The sequence below is a fragment of the Chenopodium quinoa genome, unplaced genomic scaffold, assembly GCF_001683475.1.
Source record: "Chenopodium quinoa cultivar QQ74 unplaced genomic scaffold, ASM168347v1, whole genome shotgun sequence".
NCBI lineage: Eukaryota > Viridiplantae > Streptophyta > Magnoliopsida > Caryophyllales > Amaranthaceae > Chenopodium > Chenopodium quinoa.
Window position 1 is genome coordinate 939382 of NW_018742607.1, and position 23518 is coordinate 962899.

Genomic DNA, 23518 nt, shown 5'->3' on the forward strand with positions numbered 1-23518 from the left:
TGAGAGAGGTTATAAGAAAATTCAACTTGAGGTAGCTTAAGATCCTAATCTTTCATGTGTTTTCTAATGATAGCTCGGAGAACGGTGGACATGGTACAATTAGTCACCTCGGTTTGGCCATCGGTTAGAGGGTGACTAGAGGTACTAAACAAGGGCTTGGTTCCCACTAACTTCCACAAAGTATTCCAAAAGTAGCTCAAGAACTTAGAATCACGGCCCGACACAATACTTTTGGGAATGCCATGAAGCTTCACCACTTCTCTAAAGAACAAGGTAGCCACATGAGAAGCGTTGTCGGTCTTGTGGCAAGGAATGAAGTGAGCCATCTTGCTGAAACGATCAACCACAACAAACACAGAATCATTTTGCCTTTGAGTGCGAGGGAGAGCAACCACAAAATCCATATTAAGATCATCCCAAGGGTGACTAGGGACCGGAAGAGGAGAGTAGAGTCCTTCACGGAATTGACTCTTAGCCTTGTGACAAGCCCCACAACGAGCTATCACATCTTGCACATCACCAAACATCTTGGGCCAATAAAAGTGCTCTCGAAGAATGTCATATGTTTTTGCAACCCCAAAGTGTCCGGCTAGTCCTCCTTGATGAGCTTCCTTAACAAGGAACCGTCGATGACAGCATTTCGGAACACAAAGCTTGTTTCCCTTGAAAAGGAAACCCTCTTGCACCATGAAAGAGACATCGACCCCTTCCTCACACTTCTTCATCAACCCACCAAAATCCTCATCATCGCGATACAACTCTTTTAGCAACTCAAACCCTAAAAACTTTGCATCAAGAATAGTGAACATACAATGCCTCCTAGAAAGAGCATCGGCAACAACATTGCTCTTCCCTTCCTTTTACTTAGAAGAGAAAGTGAATGATTGAAGGAATTCAACCCATTTGGCACGCCTTGCATTGAGTTTATGAGAACCATTGATGTACTTGAGAGATTCATGATCGGAGTGTAGTAGAAATGGTCTAGGCCTCAAGTAATGTGACCAATGATCAAGAGCCCTCACCATAGCATAGAACTCCTTGTCATAGGTACTATACCTCATTCTTGCTCCACCAAGCTTCTCACTAAAATAGGCAACCGACCTCCCTCCTTGCACAAGAACCGCTCCAACTCCAACCCCACTAGCATCACATTCAACTTTAAAGGGTTGATCAAAATTTGGAAGATCTAAGATTGGAGCCTCACACAATTTATTCTTGAGGGCCTCAAAAGCCCTTTGAGCCGATGGTGTGCACTCAAAAGTACCCTTCTTCATGCATTCGGTCACCGGGGCCAAAATAGTGCTAAAATTCTTCACAAACTTTTGATAGAAGGAAGCTAGTCCATGGAAACTCCTAACTTGAGTGAGAGTAGTAGGAGTAGGCCAAGATTGAATGGCCTCCACTTTACTAGGGTCCATTGAGATCCCTGCATTCGAAATCACATAGCTAAGAAAAACAATACTATCCACCATAAAAGTACACTTTTCCAACTTGGTAAAATCCGCCTACTTCTCAATATTTCAAATGCTTGGCTCAAATGTTTAACATGATCAAGTTCACATTTTCTATAAACAAGTATGTCATCAAAATAAACAACAACAAATTTACCAATGAAGGGGCAAAGTACCTCATTCATGAGCCTCATGAAAGTGCTAGGAGCATTAGAGATCCCAAATGGCATAACTAGCCACTCATACAAGCCTTGCTTGGTCTTGAAAGCAATCTTCCACTCATCTCCTTCACGCATGTGAATTTGACGGTACCCCATCCTCAAGTCAATCTTTGAAAACACCTTGGAACCATACAACTCATCAAGCATATCATCAAGTCAGGGAATAGGGAAGCGATACTTGATGGTGATGTTATTGATGGCCCTACTATCCACACACATCCTCCATGTACCATCCTTTTTAGGAACCAAAAGAGCCGGAATCGAACAAGGGCTAAGGGATTCCTTCACAAATCCTCTTTCAATCAACTCACCAACTTGTCTTTGAAGCTCTCTTGCTTCATCGGGGTTAAACCTATAAGCCGGCCTATTAGGGAGTTGTGATCCAGGAATAAGATCGATTTGATGCTCAATTCCCCTAATAGGTGGCAAACCGGGGGGGAGATCATCGGGAAAAACATCATGGTACTCAACTAATACTTTCCTTGACAAGGGGGTGGATTGGGTTATCTAGCTCACTCTCTTATGTTTCCCTAAGAAGACAAATAAAGACAAGGTGTCCTTGATTTATCTCCTTTCCCATCTCATTTTCCCCAATGAGAAGGTTCTCTTTGATTGTGTTTCTCGCACCCAAGGGTTCTTTGTGTATGATGGTGGGGGACAAGGGTTTGAGTACAATCTTCTTCTTATCCATCATGAATGAATAAGTGTTCTTTCTTCCATCATGCATTACATCTCTATCAAATTGCCAAGGTCTACCAAGCAATACATGAAAAGCATCCATAAGCAATACATCACAAAGTACCTCATCCTTATATAGCTTGCTAATTGAGAAAGAAAGAAGAGTTTGTTTCGTTACCTTCACCTCATTGTGATTGTTAAGCCATTGAATCTTGTAGGGAGTAGGATGATCGATAGTTTTAAGATTGAGCTTGCTCACCAATGTTGTTGAAGCCACATTAGTGCAAGAGCCACTATCAATGATAAGGTTGCAAACTCGATCCTTGATGGTGCAATAAGTTTGGAAGATGTTTTCCCTTTGCTCTTCCGCCAAAGGGGTAGAAATGGAGTGAAGTGTCCTCCTGACAACAAGGATTTGACCCTCATCGGCTTCAACTAGAATCTCATCCTCTTCATCATATATAGGGTCTCCAAAATCCTTCTTCTCATCTTCGTAATCATAATCATCATCCATTTCACGAATCACCATAGCTCTACTATTTGGACACACATTAGCAAAATTTCCATAACCCCTACACTTGTAGCAAGTCTTTCGATTGCTCATCTTGTTGTGATAATCTTTGCTAGAAGAGAGCAGGGGAGCCTTGCCTTTGTCATCCTTGGCAATGGGCTTGCTTGTCTCCCCCTTTGGAGCAAAATAACTCTTAAAGGTAGGCTTAGTATACCCAATAGCACTACTCACCTTGTCATACTTCTCAAACTTCAAAGGATTTTGCACCACTTGATCAAAACTTCCATGGGCATGCACATCAACCTTTTGCCCAAGCTTTCTTTTAAGACCACCAATATACCTAGCAATCTTATGCTCCGGTTCTTCTTCAATTCCACTCATGATAGAAAGTTTCTCAAACTCCCTAGTATACTTCTCTACCGACATAGTTCCTTGCTTAAGAGAGTTCAATTTAAGATAAGCATCTTGCAAATAATCTTTAGGCACAAAGGCCTTGTTCATATGTTTCTTCAATTTCTCCCAAGAATTGATTTTTGATTTTCCATCTTTCTTCCTACGATTCTTTAAGTTCTCATACCACAAAGAAGCATGTTTTTTTTAGTTTAAGGATGGCCAATTTGAAACGTTTTTCATCATTATAACCCTTATATTCAAACACATTCTCCATACTCCTAACCCAATCAAGAAATTCATTAAGATCAAGATTACCTTCAAAGTCCGGAAATTCCAACTTGATGTCTCGGTCACGGTTGTCCTCATGGTGTCGTTGGCGGTATTCCCTTCTCCGGGGAGGAGAGTGAGAGTCATCTTCTTCACTAGGGATCCTCCTCCTTCTAGGACTCCTTCTATTCTCCAAGACCTCAAGAAGTCTATCAAACTTCCTTTCTAGAGCATCCAATCTATAGTTTTCATTGTAACCTTCATCATCTTCATAATAGTATCTATCACCCATATTTCAAGATAGAAAGCATGTATTTTTTAGAGAAATTTCAAATTTTTGTGGGAAAAGATGAGATATTTTGATAGGGGAAAGAGAAATTCAAAAAGGTAGGATCTTTCTAGGCTAATAACCTAGGCTCTTGATACAAATGATATGAAATAACCAAGAAAACTCAAGAAAAAGGGGGGAGAAATCAAGTAACAACAAGTTCAATCAACAAATAAGGATAAACCTATCTCAAAATCACAAAGATAAATGAAATTGGGGTCTTAATCAAAGCCAACACCAAGTAAAGCTAGGGTTAAGGTGTAACCACAAAGATTACAAGGTAGCAATCACAAAGAAAGCAAGATAATCACAAATATTATGGTATAGAGAGCAAGTCTCTTTGATTACAAAATCAAGCAAAAGTTCAACATTAAAAAAATCTTGCAAAACGTTTTAAAAACAACTTAAATAGTGCGCATAAACTGACAAAAAAACGGGAAAAGGTTCGGTCGAACTTAAGGTAAGTTTGGTCGAACTTGTGGGTAGGTTCGGTCGAACTTTTGGAGTTCGGCCACTCCTGCAAAGATGCAAAAATCAGGTCTGAAACTGCCTGGAAGTTCGGGCGAACCAACTTTGGTTCGGTCGAACTCCCCTGCTTCTGGACAGCTCAACTTCAAACGTTCATAACCTCTTTGTTTCTTGCTCAAATTTGGCATGTGACTAGTCGTTGGAAAGCTCTTGAACTCTACTTTTACCTCCAACTTGAATCACCTAAAAATTAGTTGTAACTAAGGAGATATAGCTGAATGAAGTAGTTGCAACATATATTGATAAGCTTCTTGTCTTCAAGTGTGATGATGGTTAGCCCTGAAAGGTGACCTCCAAGGAGCTTGGCCCGAATTCATGCCACGACACGTGGCATGTCTTCCACTTCTTCCACTAAGTTCCATGCACCCGCGTCATAAGCAGAGCACAATTTCATATTCTACAACTTAAGCCGAATACTTGTCAGCTGCTGAAGCGGCTAAGGAGGCAGTTTAGATTTGTAAGTTTGTTGGTGAACTTAATGTTGTACCCTCTATCAAGGGTCCAATAGAGGCCAATATCCCTCTATTGTGACAATAATAGAGCTATTTCTCAGGCCATAGAGCCATGGGAACATCAGAAAGTCAAACATGTTAAGCGGCGATTTCACATGATAAGAGAATAAAAATCAAATGGTGAAATCAAAATTGTTAAAGTTGGAACGGATAAGAATGTAGCCGATCAACTTACTAAACCTCTGCCTCAAGTGAAGCACAACAACCACATTAAGGCAATGGGAATCAGGCACGTTGGAGATTGGCTTTGACTTCCCTGTTTAGTGTTTTAATTAATTTTGAAAATTTTAATGTAAGACACTAAGATGAACCATTCAGACTTTGGAGTAATTTAATTTCATGTAATTTTATCACTCTATTTTCTATTTAATTGTGGTTTAGGATTAAATATTGAGTCCATTCGATTATGAGAATATTCAAATAGGGTATGAAGACGAATATTGGATAAAGAAACACCTATTAAGTGAACGTAGAATATTATAATCAGATATTATCCAAAATCGAGGTCATTGAAATGATGGACGATTAATGACTGCTTGAGATTAGTGTGTAGTTTGATTTATAGCACTGTTTCTTGTGCCAAGGATTTAATTGTCATAAATCATTTCCACAGGTATTGGTTTAGAACCATACTGGATCGACTTATGAGAATACTTTAAGAGATTTAAAAATCATCATAAGTATACTTCTCATTATGGCTGTCGGAACCTCTTTCCTCGACCACGAGTATAGTGAGTTCTCTTGTTTGAGTACTAGTCCGTTTTGATGTTAGTCAAACATTTGCCATACATGGAGATTATAACGGAAACACTTTGGCGGCTAAGTCTTCTTAATCAGAGAAGCTGACAGTATAAGACTGGGAATGTTCCCCTATCATCGATAGGGAACATGTCTTTGTTATTTACAAGGCCTCTCAAAGAGCGAGACTGTGAAAATGCATGGCCGTGCTCAAATAGATTTTAGAAATCATCTGTTTATTGACATTCAAACTCTAATTTTGAGAAACACTTCTGGACGTAATAGGGATGATGAATAATCTTACCTTATAGTTCATGAAGAGACATTAAGTGACATAAGAAATAAGCTATACACAAAAACCGCACTTGTCGGGAAGGACAAGTGGGAGATTGATAGGAATGATGTCTTTCGAAGAAGTGTATTATTCCGATAGAGGGTTCGTAATTATTAGAAAGCTAATATATTCAGTAAGGCCAAGTGATAGGAATGCCTAGGTGGAGGCCGCTTCTGATCAGTAATATTAATCCATAATTAATATTACAGCTTAATCTTAACTAAACCCTTCGGGTCAAACCCAAGAAACTAATGATCCGACACGACGAATTAATCCGAAAGGAATTAATGAGTCGCTCGAGTATTAAATATTTAGGCGTCGAAAATCGAGCTAGGAGCGTAGAAACCAAGCGTCGCAAGTCGAGTCGAATTAATAAAAGAAGAGACGGTAAAATCAATAATTAATCAACAATTTACCAAAATATCCTTAGCATCGGATTGCCCCGAGAAAACCGAGTACTAGGGGCACTTGGTATAGCATGGTGGCTGGCATGAGCACCAAACCGAGCCTAGGCTGGCTGGTTGGTGCTGCGGCATGCTAGCGCACCACTGCTAGCATGTGAGGGCAGCAGTTGTAGGAGTTTATAGGTACTACGCAGCGGAAATAACATGAATGATATTCATAAAGCACCTAAACCAAGAATCGCATGCATAACACACAAGACACATAATAATACCTTTGACGCGTGAATTCCACGAAGCTATTCGACAGGCAAATCAGGTAGAGAATAGAGCTCCAAGCGTTGCTCCTCTACTTAGTCCACAAGATTCGAACGAGCCGTCCACCAATACTAGATTGGTCGATTGATTGTGGAAAATCGCGATCACTACCTTTTTGGACAAGGACCGACCACCACGAACCACCACAAGAGGCGCCAGGAAGGAGAGAGCCGTGAGAGAGAGGAGAGGAGAATTTCTGAGGGCTAGGTCTCGTGTTTGCTAATTAGGGTTTGATCACACTGATCAGTTAATTGCTTACTAGAAAACCCTAGGCACCTGATCTATTTATAATCCTTTTATAATTAGACTAGGGCACGAAGCCCAAAACTCTCTTATCCACTCCATATGGCTGGCCACTATAGGGGATGAGGCCTATAATGGGCCTCGTCCTCTCGTGCTCGATCTAGGCCCTTTGTGTGACCTTATAGGAACCGTCCAATCGGGCTTTGGGTTATTTTACTAGTCCAAAGATCGTTAGTACCTCTAGCTATGGAAAAATGACAACCCAAATGTACAAACTTAATTATCTCCATAATTTGATCCATTTGTATATCTAGTAATTGCACACGAAGAAGACATAACTCCTTTAATCTCCCACTTGTCTGAGACAAGGGTGCAATATTCAAATTCCTTAAGTTAATATAGTGTCAATTTGATAATATGATTGCATCACATGTCGAGATCATATTAATCTACAAATCGTTTCTTGAAATCTGATTTAGAATTACAAAACCAAACGAATACTATGTAATGCATTTGAACGCGGGCACGTATCTTTTGAATTCTCCCTCTTCAAGCTGTCATGATACATTTCCTAATTTAATAGGTTAACTCTATCCAATCTTGTGGCAAAAAGCCTCCCACTCAACTTCTGAAATAACCAGGAAACACCCTTTATAATCTCCAGTTACGACTAGACGTTTGAGTGTACCATAGTCACAACATCCATTGAATGAAATCAATGTTCCACTCATGTCAAAGGAATCCACTAATATGTATGGAAGCTCTATACTTGAACTTCAAAGTAGGTCAGTAGTTCGATCATGCATATCCAAGTGATTGACCAAGCATCGCTACGCCCCTATAGCCCATGAAACTGCGCTATCCAATCAATCTTACATGCTAGTTCATTTATTGAAAACATTTACGTCCATTTTAATGATCTCGAACTAGGAACTTAAATAATATATGAATTTTGTTCACTTGTGGAGTTTTAATTCACCAGGTCATCAACCTGATGAGCCCATCAATTCATAATTATTTTGGACATTTTATTTAATTCCCAAAACCATAATTAAATAAGAGAAATAATAATTTCTATTTTAAACATAATTCTGCAAATTGATGCATTTCTCATGTAATATGTTTTCTCAAAACATATACAACTTAAATTACATAACTTGCTTCAATCCTAAGACTTTATATGACTCTCATACCTTAGTCCATGGAAGGGGTTTAATGATTTCTCACTCATAATAAAACTTTGCAGAATATGACCTTTCGCTGGTTAATGATCTCATAATTGAGGTGATATCTCATATCCTTTTGTTTGGATTTGTGATGTGACTCTGGCTCCTTTATTCTTGGGCAAAGGTGACCTGTTAGTCACATGACATTTTAATCCGAACTTCCTCTCTAACTATCTTACTATAGTTTAATACACATATTCTGACACTAAGTATGCAACAGTGCTTTGCTTTGAACTCTTCAAGCTCACTGTCCTTCTCCATCCATACACAAATATGTATTTAGATCACCATCTAGAATCATCTTGCCTGTTTGGAAAACTTACATTCGTGTAACCTTTTGACAACTTGCTTGAATTACCTTTTAACACAATAGCTAGAAGAATTCCTTTTAGTGCTTCTCAAGTACTCAAGGATCTGTTCTTGGTAACTCTCCGTATGCTTATTTTGTATTTGCTTGAAACCTGCTACACATGCACAAGTCATATGCAACATCTTGCTTTGTACACTTCATGGCATATATAATGGATCCTATTACATAAGGTACACTATCCATACAACTCAACTCTATTAGCTTTTTGAAGGCACTGAGTTTTACTGAGCGTAGTTCCATGAGACATGGGAAGACATCCTTTCTTAGAATCTTACATCTTGAACTTGTCAAGAACCTCATCAACATAAGTCTCTTGATTAGGTCCAATCATTCTTCAAGATTCACTTTGTGGACTTTGATTCCCAATATGTACTCAACATCTCCTAAGTCTCTCATATAGAAACAATCTTTCTAACCATTGTTGAACTTATTCAAGCATTGATATATCATTTCATATGAATTGTATGTCAACTACATACTAGACTAAGAAGACCAATTTCTCCCACTAAACTTCTTGTCTCTACAAGATTTCCTTTTCGTTTTGCTAAGGTAATCAAACTGTTTGATTGCCTAATCTAAACGAATGTTCCAACTCCCTAATGCTTACTTCAATCCATAAATGAATTTATGAAGTTTGCAAAACTTTTTAGGAATTTATTGATTTCAAAACTCTTAGGTTGTATCATATACATGTTCACCATCAAGAATATTTCATGAAGGTGATTTTGATATCCATAACTAGAATAATCCGAATAGGCTTACCCAACTAATAGGTTTGACCCTATTTGTAAGAATATTATGGACTAACACATCTTTACAAACATGGAGTCCATACTGGATTTCATGGATTTAAGCCATTTCCTGAGTTGGCACTTATCCAAAGCTTGCTTGTAGGGCATGGGTTCCAACCATTTCAATAGGAAAATTTTTAGAATTCACCTTTTACTAGAATTCCAACAAACTGTTTGTTTTAATCCCAAGTAACCTACGGTAGGTATGAGCAACAATAGAATTATTTTCTTCAACTCTTTGAATCCTTTCATTCTAGTAGGACGATAGAAGTCTCGCTAGTTGAATTAGCTTGCTTCGACACATGGTTTATCAAATTAGCTGATTTCATATGCCTTCATCTCTGATGTAGTGTTATCCATATCCATTTGTTGCTCGTCTCGAATCTCATTGAGATCTAATTTTACTCCCACTTGGCTTTGTAGGAAGAGATTTCTTTCTATAAAGACACTATCGCGAGCAACAGACACCTTGTTTCTACGCGATTGTAGGAATAATACCTCTTAGTTTCCATGAGAAAACCTATGAAGAACTATTTTTCTTATTTAGGGTGCATTATGTCATCTTTGTAAACATTTTACATTGATTTCATAACCCTTAATCCTGTTTAGAAAATATAATTACTTTTGGAACATTTCCAAATCATAACTCTTATGACATCTTTTCTACTACTTTGGTCAAGTTTCCGTTTAGTGTATTCGCAATTGTTGTTGCTCTAATGTTATCCTCAAAACGATATTTTGTAAATCATTTAAAACTTGGATCGAACAATGGCAAGCAAAGTTTGATTCCTTCTTCATAAACATACACTTTAATTGTAATGTTTCTGGATTGTGAATTAATCCAACAATTCCCTTTAGATGATCATTCCTTTTGAGTTAAATATTTATCACAACAATCATATTGTGGTGTTAAATTGTTTATCTCAAACTGATTTTACGTACATTTCATTTTGGAATTTTGAACATTTCAATGTTTCCAAGCTTTACTTCATTAAGTAATTATCGATGTATTTACTTAAATCATTAGTAAAAACAATGAAATAGTTAAATCTCTTTGCTAATCTTGAACTTATTGGTCCATATACATCATATGTATAAGTTTATAAGGTCATTTTAGCTTCTTTTACCCTTTCTTCTAAAAGGAAACTTGGTCATCCTAACTTATCAAGCATGACTTCTAATTCTCAAGTGATGCAGAATCATATAAGAATAAGAGTCCATCCATAACATTGGATGTGCAAATGGTTAATGTGACCTAACCTTACTTTTTTATAAGTAAGTGTACTTTGAATCATCTAATTTTTACTTTTGTGATATACTTATATCAATGTTATAAAACAAAATTAACTCATATCTAGCAAAATGAAAGCAATTTATTACCTTGGTCGTGGATTAACACTTGTCCAAGCCAAGTAAACCAAATCGGTATTCTAACAAAACTGAAATATTGTCTCATCAAAACTAAAACTGGAAATCGTTCTAAAATCATGATAAGCTAATCAAAATTTAAAATTATAAAGCTATCTCTGGCCATTCAAATATTTCTAGTGCACCTTCAAGCTCCATTTCCATACTAGCTTCACTTGTTTGCAGTTCCTGCGCAACATCTCAATGTTAAGCACTGAAACTTGGTATCACATACCTAAGTGAAAGTTAAAATGTTTATAATAACAAGAGTATAAGGTAACTCTTACCTGTTATCTCATCAAAATGGGGACATCCTTGTTCAAGCACTAGCTTATTCTCTTTTCGGGTAATCCTCTGCATGATTCTTCAGTTATCAACTAGTTTGACTGCAGAATCTTCATCATCTTGACAAAGTTTCTTGAGGTCAAAACCATCATGTAGAGAATGCAGAATTATATCATGAACCTGATGATCTTCATATGGTCTCCCTAACATACTCATGCGGTCAAATAGTTCAACCATTGTATCCACGTGAATCTGTACTGACTGGCCTGTCAAGAGTTTTCTTGAAATTATCTTGCCATTGAGCCTATAGGTTTCAAACCTAATACTTCCAGTCCAGGAGTCGTCATTCTTGGGAACCATATTAATGATTTACTTGACGTTTTCATCCCTTTCTCCATCAACATGGGAATTCAGAATTCCATAGCAAACATCACATAAGCACTTGAATAAGAGATAAGGTTCATAGTTCATGAATCTTCTAGCCCAATCCTTTGGAATAAAAGACAACATCACATGCGCAATTCTCTCACAATCTGAAACATTTCTCAAATTCTTCTCAAGAATCATGCCTGGACTAAATCTGCCCTCGATTGGTAAGTCTAAACGAAATTCAAGATTTTCGTTCCTTAGAACATTTCTAAGTTCGCTTTCCCAATCGTTAAAGTTGAGAAAGTTAAGCCTTGTTTTCACTGTTGGAGGTAAAGAAATATTGTCATCATTGTTACGGCTACCCATCTATGTCAAAATAAGGCAAAGTTTAATAATTTTGTTTAATTTAAAATTAAAGTACCATAAACGCATTCATTAGGTAACTTTAAAACAATTTATTCAATAATTAAATGATCCCAATTGAATTTTAAGTGATTCCAAGACCCTTTATTCGTGCAATAATTAATCGAACTTTGGCCCTACCATCAATCATTACATTTTCAAGGTGAGTAAACTCTTTACTGATTACAATTCTTGTAATTCTTGGTTGAATAATTAACCATCACATGTTTAATTATTTCCCTTTGCTTCAAGGTTCTAAACTCTTTAGGTAAAATTGTAAAATTTGATTTACCCCAACTTCCCAAAGATATAATATGACACCCAGCTTTGGCATGACCCATCATATAAATCGAAGGTTTCATTGGGTTTTTAATTAGAAAAGCAACTCAATATTACTGGAACCTAGATTTATTATGTTGTGATTATTTAGTGAACTATAGCGCATCATCAATCAACATAAATAGAATCTAACATGCATAATCTACTAATGCAATAAAATAAAGCATGACATAGTATGGCCCCTTAGTCCTAAGAAAACTAGAAATGAAAATGCTCCTACTTGAATCATCATGGATCTCCATCCACCTTGCTCCTTTGGGCCTTCACTTCATGGGCTTCTTTGAACTAACACTATTTAAATAACTATTTTATTTACTTTAAATAAAAGTTACAAAAATACTCAACGGTACGCAGACCGTATTTAGATTACAAAAATACTTCACGATAAGCAGATCGTATTTAAGAATCTATGGGCCATACTAGTCTATATATAGCAACATAATATCATATATTATACCCCATATAATAAATCACTCGACATGCTTGTCTAAACTACAACGTCGAATGTTCATAATAAAGTCAACGTACTTCCCAAAATATCTTATATCTTAAATAATAATTAGATAATATCACATATTATTCATGATCATTTATAAAATATCATATATATAATTTAGTCATGAGATAGAATCAAATCATATTTTAATCTAGAAAGATAAATCATATTTAATCTTCCATGATTATCTTAACAAATTTAGGAGATTCTATCCTAATTACTAGCCAATCAAATAATTTTAAAATAATTATATCCTAATCTAATTATGGGATAATCACATTATTTAAATCAATTATTATCCTTTTGGAATATGCTCAGAATATCCTAATCAATCTTATCCAAAATTAACCACTTTAATTAGGATAATTCTCAATTTAGCAACTTTAAATATGGATAATATCAAATATAACAACTTTTGAATATTTGATTTTATCCTAAAATAAAATATTTTATCCAAATAAAACCGATTATATATTTTAAAATAAAAGATCATATTTTCAAAATATTTTATCTTATTCAAAATAAATCATATTTATCTTGAAATTTTTTTAAAATAAAATAGTAATTTTTTTTTGAAAACCGTGAGCCACCACCGCCGGCCACCGTGGTTGGCTAGCCGAAGCTAGCCACGGTGGCTAACTGCCTTGACGGCAGCCACTACCGCAAGGGCAGTAGCGCGGTAGCAGCACTGGCAGCCGTGTAACGCTTGCACGCTGCTGCCCACAGCCGCCCTCCCCTTCCCCTCCTTCTTGGACCAGCAGCGGCGGTAGCCAACGTGGCTGCCGCCTCTATTTTTTTTTTTTGGTGTTTTAATTCAATTAAAATAACTTTTATTAAAATTAAATTAAATCAATCCAAAAATTAAAATAAATCAACATTCAATCTTAAAATTAGGGTTCATCATAAAATTAATCCCAATTTAATTCTAACTTTTAAAGTTAGATCGATGATCATACACAAAACACTTTTATGCATAAATCAATCCGATTAAAATTATGAATTATAAAATGAATCGAATTAAATCAAAATCAAGCACAAAAATCATATTTTAGGGCTAGTATTTTCTAAAAATTTGAAAAATTAGGGTTAGGGGGTTCGAAAATTTCAAACATATTGGGGCTAAATTCGGTCATCTTCATGGCTATTTGAGCATAATTAAATCGTATTTAATCGATTCCAAAATTTTAATCACATTAAAATAATTATTGAACCATAATTAAATTAATTTCTCTCTCTTAATTGATTGTAAAATTAACATGGACATCAAATAATCGTATTATTATGATCTAGCGCGTTCATGCAAGAGACTAACTGATACCACTGTAGGAGTTTATAGGTACTACGCAGCGGAAATAACATGAATCATATTCATAAAGATCCTAAACCAAGAATCGCCATGCATAACACACAAGACACATAATCATACCTTGACGCGTGAATTCCACGAAGCTATTCGACAAGCAAATCAGGGAGAGAATAGAGCCCCAAGCGTTGCTCCTCTACTTAGTCCATGAGATTCGAACGAGCCATCCACCAATACTAGATTAGTCGAGCGATTGAGGAAAACTCGATCACTACCTTTTCGGGATAAGGACAGACCACCACGAATCACCACCACCACGAACCACCACAGGAGGCGCTGGGAAGGAGAGAGTCGTGAGAGAGAGGAGAGGAGAGGAGAGTTTCTGAGGGCTAGGTCTCGTGTTTGCTAATTAGGGTTTGATCACACTGATCAGTTAATTGCTTACTAGAAAACCCTAGGCACCTAGACTATTTATAATCCTATTATAATTAGACTAGGGCATGAAGCCCAAAACTCTCTTATCCACTCCACATGGCCGGACACTATACGCGATGAGGCCCATGATGGGCCTCGTCTTCTTGTGCTCGATCTAGGCCCTTTGTGTGACCTTATAGGATCCGTCCAATCGGGCTTTGGGCTATTTTACTAGTCCAAAGATCGTTAGTACCTCTAGCTATGGCAAAACGACGACCTAAATGTACGAACTTAATTATCTCCATAATTTGATCCATTTATATATTTATTAATTGCACACGACGAAAACATAACTCCTTCAGCAGCAACATCAAGCTAGCAGTGCTAGATAGCTAGTAGCGCGCTAGCGTGCTAACTCTGCTAGTAGTGTGATGCATAGTGCCCTCGGCCAGGAGCACTGCCGCATATATATGTGTGCGTCCAGTAGCAGGCTTAGCCGCACGACAAGTGCCATAAAGGCTGCTTGGGTGCCAAGGCATGGGCTACCATATGGCAGCCATTCATTGGAGCCGGGAGATGTGAAGGGCGGTTTTTGGGAGCCTTGGGGATCAAGTTTTTAGACCCCCTCCCCTTGTGGTCCTTACCTTACCTCTCCTCTTAGAATGTCACTTGTTGATTAATTAATTTCTTGCTATTTTCTTTTATTTTTGATTTAAAAATAAAAAGGGAATATTGATTTCTCTAACTCTTCCACATTGATAGGAGAGTGGAATTCTCTCATGACATTCTCTATAAATACCCACCTTGGAATTGGAGAAAGTTGCTTGAGTAGGAACTTAATAAGGCATCTCCACTTGAGAAAAAACCTTTAAGTTCATATAATACTCGAGTAGTGTTTAGTTCGACTTGGCTAAACTCCAACTAAGAGACAGGTCGGGGTCGAGTTGCGGATGGATACTGTAGGAGGTCTCTGCGTTTGCGGGACTTGGCGTCGAAGTAAGAGTCAAGCACACGGCAAGGCTAAGATCGTCTTTTCTCTCTTTCTAGCTTGTTATTTATGTCGTTTTAAATTAGATATATTAATTGTGAGCGGGTCATGGGGTCGGGTTTGTTCCGCGGTGAGTTGGACTCATTGAAACCCAACAAATTAAATTTAAAATTAAAAATCCTAAACCAATTAAACAAACCAAGAATTAAAACAATAGCTTAAAACATTACCTAATTAAGTAAGAAATTATGTTGAATTGCTCCAATTATTTTTTCTCTTGGTTTTATGGATGAGGTTGAAGGGAAAATAAATGAAAGAGGAGAGAATTGAGTGGAAAATTTATAGGAATGGACCCTACAAACGACTCAATTGGACGAAAACCGTTTACGAGTAACGCTAGACAAGATTTTGCCATCTTACGGGTAGTTCTAAACAAAATTTTAAAAAACAAGTAGTTGTTCACAAAACACCCTATCTTTAGGGTGATTCTACACAAAATTCCCTAAAATTGGCCCATACTTATTTAATATAAAACATCACTAATCAACTACGAAATCATATCTAAATCATCAAGAACCTTTTTCCTCATATGGGTAATCAAACCCCTAACATAATAATTAAAAAGTAGTCTGTAATTAAATTCCAGCATTAATTGAGGGCTTAAAACTCTTTAAAAATATGTTTTAATAATTAATTTAACAACCACAACAACCTAGAATCAAACCCTATCATAAACATTAAATTCCCAAATAATAGGGTTTGTAAATTTGTGTTTTTAATCAAATTATAGGAATAAACAACAAAATTAATTACCAAAAAACAACACCAAAATATAATTAAAATCATGCTTTGAATTTATCAAAACAAGGTTAGAAATTAAATTAGGACAAATAGTTTTTTGTTTTCTTAATATTGAAACTGCAAGGGAAGAGGAAAGAAAGGTGGTGTACGGCTAGGCTGTCGGTGCTGCCGCTAGTCGGTGGTAGTTGGTGGTGGCGCTGGTGACACATGGAAGAGAAGAGAAGAGAGGCGTGGGAAAAAGGGAGGAGAAAAAAAATAGAGCAAAAAAGTAGAAAAACAAGAGGAAAAGTTTGGGGTTTTGTAAAATCTGACAATTTGATTCTTGAGTGTGAAATCCCTGAGTTTTTAGGTATTTATATCACACTTTTACAAAAAACACACTTATTTACAAAAATTTCATTACTAATCTTATTCCTCCTTAAATTTTCCTTTGGTTAGTGGCGGCGCCGATGGCACTTGGGAAGAGAAGAAAGAGGCGTGGGAAAAAGGAAGGAGAAAAAAAGAGGAAAAAGGAGAGAAAAACAAGAGGAAAAGTTTTGAGTCTTGTAAAATTGGACAATTTGATTCTTTAATATGAAATCCTTGAGTTTTTGGGTATTTATATCCCCTTTTAAAAACAAAAATATTTATTTACAAAACTGCCATTTTTAATTTTATATCTCCTTGAATTTTCCTTTGAGGCTAAGACCTCGTTCACATTACCTTATTTTTGCTGAACTGAAATTATTTTTACTAAACCAAAATTATATTTGCTGAACTTAAATAATATTTTCCTAACTTAAATTATTTTTTACTGAACTGAAATTATTTTTGTTGAACTGGAATTATTTTTTACTGATTTACTATTAGAATTATTCTTTAAGAAACTGAATTTTACTGAACTGGAATTATTTTTATTGAACTAAACTTATTTTTACTAAACTAGAATTATTTTTACTTAATATTAATTTTTTAAGGTGATGTGAACAGGGCCTAAAATGAGCCCTTAAAAACTTTTTGTTTCCTAACAATTTAGTCTAATAGTTTTATTGATGTTGAACCAATTTAAAACACTTTATTGCCCCAATTAATGATTCATATTATTTTATACGCAATTATTTTAATTTAATCAATTCATTCCTTTAAAATGAAATGGATCATTTTAATTTATAAATGAAATAAAATAATTAGTATATATAATTTTATAAAAATACAAAGTATTACAATTAGCCACCACCTACACTAGTGGCCTCCCCACCCTACCGCCTCCTCAGCCCCAAAACGCTGGAGACAACCCTTTCCTTCTAGGGATGTAAGTTGGGCGGGTCAAGTAGGAGACTCGCCCCAGTGGGGTGGGGATGGGTCTCGGTTAGGCGGGTGGTGGGGCGGGGATGGGGATAAAAACCATACCCGCCATGGGTGATGGGGCGGGGACGGATTTTAAGTCCCCATCCCCGCCCCGCCCTATCCCCACCTCATACCACGTCTATATATTTTTAAAAGCAAAATTATATACTTTTATATTATTTTATAAAATAATTACGTGAAATAAAATATTGATTATAATACTTTGTACTACACTTATATTATAAACAAAAATGTGTATAATATTAAGAATGTTTTATTATTATAATTCGTACGGAGTATTAATCATGGAGGATTGTGTATTTGAGAGACGAAGATTAGGTGGATCTTGGGTGGGGATTAGGAGGGTCTTTGGTGGGGATTAGGTGGAGATGGATATCCAAGTGGAGAGTGGGGCGGGGATGAGGATGAAAATATTAGGTGGGGATGGGGATGGGAAGGCTAACCCTATATAATCCTTATTCCCTTCCCCCAAAATGACCCCCTTCCTTCCCCCACCTAGCCTCCATAACTCGTTGGCAGTAAGGGAGGAGAGATAACCAATAAAATAGTGTGAGTTTTTATTTATTTGCAACCTAATACCACCGCATAATCGAATGACTACATAAAGAAGGGACGCATCTCACGCATGTTCATGGTTCGTAAATTTGAGGTTAAATATTGCTTCTCTCTATTTTCAGATGATGATTCATCTTGACTTTTACACTAATTGTATATACTATTTTGATCTCAATTTGTGCTTTATACATAAGAGTCATATCATTTTATTGTATATTTTTTGAATAACAAATTTCTAAAACTTATACTTTTCGTTTTTAACAACTAACTAAAGATATTATGAATCAAAATTTCACATTGACAATCATAAGGGGCAAATTAGGACATCCTTGTAAACTTAACCATGCATCTACGGTCTCTTCTATCTTGATAGCTCATCTATTCCAAAGGTTGGCTTACAAAGTTTCAACTATTTCACCCAACCCAACTAATTGAGTAATTGAGCCTAACACTTGCAAGAACCCAAGCCATTTGGAGACCTAAGAAACAAAGACACACACTAACACAAAGAGATATTTTCCATTTAAAACACAGATTTTTATGATATTATTGGATTGCGACCTCATGACTTATCAACTTTCTTTCCCACTAAAAACTAAAATACACTAAAAAACAACAAAAATAATCTTAAATGAATAATTTCACAGTCAACCACGTATACTCAGAAATTAACAGATATTTATGCCACTTTTCACATGCCAGGTTGGCAAAAAAGTGCAAATAATTTAAGAAATTAGGCCCTACAAAACCAAACTTTTCTTAATTTTCTTAAATTTAAATATCCAAAAAATCATTTTCAATTATTTAATTTATTGATTTTTTTCCCCAAATGTCACGTCTCCTGAAACTGGCCCATGCTTATCATGTGCCCTTCTTTCATTTCCATTCTTCAAAATTTTCCCCTTCTCTCTCTAAAAAAAAAAATCACAACTCAACGTTCTCTCTCTTAAAAAAAATACAACTATGAAGCTAGAAGAATGCGATTATTGCAGCAAAAACGCCGCCGTTTTATTCTGCGAAGCAGATTCCGCCAATCTCTGCTTACTTTGCGACAGAGAAATCCACTCCGCAAATTCCCTTTCCCTTAAACATCTCAGAATACCCGGGTTCGGAACACCCGACCCGAATTCCGAACCAAAATCCGCCATTGATGGACTTCCAACAGCTATTGAGCTTGCACCCATTTGGGGTATTAGCGATTTAGTTGTTCCTTGTCTGGGCGATGAAGAAAAGGATGCCGTTGTTAAACAATTGATGACTTTGAGTAAGTGGGATTTGGAGGAAAGAGAAAATAATAGTTCGGAGTTTGGTCCGGATACTCCGAGCCTAGAAACGGGTGATGGGTCGGATATGTTAATGCATAATATGCCCTTTACTTCTTTGTTGATGAAAGAAGGTGAACGAACTTTTGCTGAAGATAGAGATTTTTTGTGGGATTTTGAGCCTGATTATCAACCTCCTCAGGTTTAAATTTTATTTAATTTTATGTAATATTTAAATTTATTATTTTATTTAAATTACTGCTTTTTTTTATTTTTTATTTTTAATTTTTTGTTATGTTATTATTATATTTGGACAATTTGGTTGATGATGTCTTTTGCTTAAAAGTCTGTTCAAGTTGTGATTATTATTATTATGATTGTTTTGATTTGTTAGATATTATCCTGGTTGTTATTTTTATATTAAATGGTATACTTTTTGGTGTTATTGTTGTTGATTCTGAGTGGTTTATAACTTTGTTAGTCATATCAAGAAGATATTTTTAATTCGTATAGTTTAAACTGATGCTTAATAGTGTTAGCTTAATATTCTCACCGTTCCTTTTTGTTCTTCCTAAATAAAATCCGAGGGCAGTGGTTGTTGAATTAAGGTTGTATGCAAGATTTGTGTTTATGGCGGCTATATAGTAACTAGTAATACCATCTTTACATACTACCTCTATTTCATATTATTTACATCGATAAGATATTTTACCTCTTTATTTTATTTATGTCAAATTGTTACAAATAATATGAAATGGTAGTATTAGTTAAAGTAAACCAAGGAATTTAAAAAAAAAAAAAAAAAAAAAGTAATACCATCTTTGGTTACTGTAACTATGTAAGTCTAAAGTCTTAAGGGGGGTTGGTTGGTGGTGGTTGGTTGTTGTTAATTAAGGTTGTACGCATAATTAATATCTAAGAGACTAAAAGAGTTTGTGCTTTACGGCGGGGCCAACCTGGCTGTTCTTCATTGCTTCAATGGAGGACTAAAGAACTGATAAATAGCATTTAGAGTTGTAAAATGTTATTTGTCATGTCTAAATGGTTGTCCAAAGCACTCTTCATGGAAATTGGGTGTTTTGTAATTGATGTAAGAATTTGAAGGACTAAATTCGGAATTTGTTAAAAATGAAACTTAAAATTGCCTACTAGCCCCTGGCGGTATGAGTTTAAGGGTAACAATATATTAGGTGAATTGAAGATTTTATTTGCAATGAAGTGAGATATGTTGGTTATTGATGACTATGGAATTATTTGCTGTTTTTGCTCTTGCACTCCTATATCGCTGCCCTTGTGCTATAAAATGCTTATTTAGGAAGTGAATATGCAGTAGAAGTAAGCTTAAGAAAGTGATGAGTAGAAGATGACTAGATGCTGTGTAAGATTTAGAGAGTGTTGACATGAGTTGGGTCTTTGATCTAGTCTCTTATAACATGTTTGATATTAGATTTTGCTTTATGTTCCAACCAATTTCAGTTTTCTGTTTTCTGTTTTAAGCTTTTTAAAGATATAGGTTGTAAACTTGTAATCGGACTTAGATTACTCATATTTAAACTGATCGTGTTATATTTGAAATTTACAACAGAATATAGCAAGTAGTATTATTTTTCAAAAACTTCTTTTCTACTCGATAACTTTTTTATTGAAAGAAAACTCTCAACGACAAAGTGGCCCTTGTTTTCCTAATTTTATTTAATTAAATTTGCTGCTTGCTGGATGCTTGCGTAGTTGTGTGTATCCATTAACTCCGAGCTTGTCATTAATTTCTTGGCTGCAGTACCTTTTACTCCTTATGTCTATGTAGCGAGTTGAGAGTTTTACATTTATGTCTTATGTAGCGAGTTAAGAGTTTTACTCCTTATGTCTTATGTAGCAAGTTGAGAGTAGAATAGTAGATAATGTACTTAAAAAGTGTATTAAACATTTGATCTTTCAATCTTATGTTGTGTGATCCATAACTGACTTCCAAATAATGAATACTCTTGCTAATGCTTCTCTTTATATTTGAATGTGGCTAAGGACTGGGATGGTCAATGGGGAGGACCAATGGATTTTGAAGAACCTTCATGCACGTCAACTGGGGTACCAGAAGATATGTCTGAAATGCAATGCTCAAGAAATCTCGAAGGTTCTCAGTCAACTGGAGTACCAGAAGATGTGTCGGAGATGGCAGAGATGCAAAGCTCAAGAAATCTTAAAGGCTCTCAATCAAGAGATGTAAGTGAATCTAAATACACCAGTACTATATTGAAACTATTCAAATTAAGTGTGGATCTTACTTTTTTACACAGGCTGTAAACTAAAATTTGGTGTTTACAGAAATTTTCTTGTGCTGAAAGTATGTTAAATTGTTTCTCTCTTCTTCACTTCCTGTCACCTACTTTATGTAAATACGTTTCTCTTCTGCACTTCTTGCCTCCAATTTTTAATTTTAAGAGTGGACAGTTGCGTTAAGTAACAGCAAACTGTAATTTTAGTTAGAGCTTTAATGTTTGATTGAGTTGTTAGCAACATGGTACCTGAATTATTGGTGGGCGACCTCAGAAGTCAGAAATGTGATCTTCAACAAGGTTTGGCATATATAGATCTATGTTGGAAGCTAGGTCATGAATCATAATTCTGGACCTCAGGTGGGGCGGGGTGCATAATTCGAGTCTAATTGCTCTGTTGTATGAATTCCTTGTATCATGACTATCACATTGTAAGAGTTGGCAATAGTTGATTAATAGATTTGTTTTGATCAAAACTCTGCAGGATGGCACAAATCAGATGATGGACAGTGAAGTTTACTTAACAGTAGATAACTGCAGTGTACCAGTTGTTGGAGCATCTTCTGATGCTAAAGTAATTAAACCTGAGATGATTGATGGGGAGCACAATATGCAGTTCATGGAGTGGCCTTACTGGAGGAAACCGATGAATACAGCTGATGTGGAACAGCTTGCAGAGAATCGAGGGAAAGCTATGCTACGCTACAAGGAAAAGAAGAAATCGCGAAGGCAATTAAATATCATAAATTCTGATTATATATTCCTTTTATATTTCACACTTATCATTCAATGCTTATACTGGCTAAATCTCATGAACAGATATGACAAACACATTCGATACGAATCAAGGAAGGCTAGAGCTGATAATCGACAACGAGTGAAGGGTCGATTTGTCAAGGCGAATGAGTCACCTGAAATATGAACTGGCAGCTGATTGCCCTCGTTACTCTCTTCTTCGTGTAACTGTGTATGCGGTCATTTGGTTGGACATAGGAAGTCACGCTGTCCCGGAATTTATAATTCCTAGGAAGTATGGAATATTGTTTGGATGATTACAGGAAGCTCCATTTACCCGGGAAGACTTAGCAGTAACTTTCCTATGTGGAAAATTGAACTTCCTGTATTTTTGTCAACCAAACATCTCCCAGTTTTCTACTTCCCATGACTTCCTATGTAAATTTGTCTCAACTGAATGACCGCCGTAACTATGCTGACTTAGTATGTATATATTTATATTCATGTAAACCAGCTTTCCTGTCGACAATAGATGTCTGACTGAAGTATTATATTCCCCCTATTTTCTGTGAGAAGGATAGATTCATCTCTAATTTTTTTTACTAACGCGGTTATTGGAGGACTGTTTTGGGAATATGAATGAGAATGGCATATCTTAAATTCCTGGTCCATTGTTGGTCTGAAGATTCATGGTATTTGCAAAATGTATGGAGATTCAATATTTATGCTTTTGCTTATGTTGGAATTTAGATACTCTTGACAGTCTGATTCTGACATGCCGAAACCAGTCTATTCTTGTTTTCTTCCATCAACTATGTATAAGAATGCACTTGTACCTTGACATAATTTTATTCATTGCATTACTTGATATGGGAATAGGCTAAAACTGCACCGAAATCAATTTCCAGCAACCTTGACTTAAATTTTCACTGCATTCCTTGATGAGACAAGTCGAAACTATGCCAAAATCAGTTTCTAGCAATTACTGGCAAACATAGTATATATGGATCTCTGATATGACAAGCTTACATAAACTTTACTCCTTCTGTTCCAAATAACTTGCTTGGTTGCTTTTTGCTTATATTTTCTCACAATCTAAAAGAGTAGATAGTTAAATGTCAGAAAAAAGGAAAAAGTTGATACAAAAATGGACCGAGTAATTTGGAAATTTTGGAGTAAATGAGTGTCTATTAAAGGACTGAATCCTGAAAGTTGCATATCTACTATTGCTGACA

At 36.0% G+C, this 23518-nt stretch overlaps 1 protein-coding gene across 1 annotated transcript; it reads left to right on the forward strand.

Annotated features, from left to right (window-relative positions):
• Positions 1-18858: 18858 nt before the first annotated feature.
• LOC110721210 (zinc finger protein CONSTANS-LIKE 15-like) lies at positions 18859-22967 on the forward strand. Its single transcript, XM_021900360.1, has 4 exons — positions 18859-19480; positions 21298-21495; positions 22033-22277; positions 22368-22967. The coding sequence occupies exons 1-4, from the start codon at positions 18980-18982 to the stop codon at positions 22468-22470; spliced, it is 1047 nt and encodes a 348-aa protein (XP_021756052.1). The 5' UTR covers positions 18859-18979; the 3' UTR covers positions 22471-22967.
• The last annotated feature ends 551 nt before the right edge of the window (positions 22968-23518 follow it).

Excerpts from the sequence above, each read along its gene's own strand:
- LOC110721210 (XM_021900360.1), top strand. The coding sequence starts at position 18,980 with ATGAAGCTAGAAGAATGCGATTATTGCAGCAAAAACGCCGCCGTTTTA. Across the intron at positions 19,481-21,297 it reads CTGATTATCAACCTCCTCAG|GACTGGGATGGTCAATGGGG; the intron begins GTTTAAATTTTA and ends AATGTGGCTAAG. Across the intron at positions 22,278-22,367 it reads GAAAAGAAGAAATCGCGAAG|ATATGACAAACACATTCGAT; the intron begins GCAATTAAATAT and ends TCTCATGAACAG.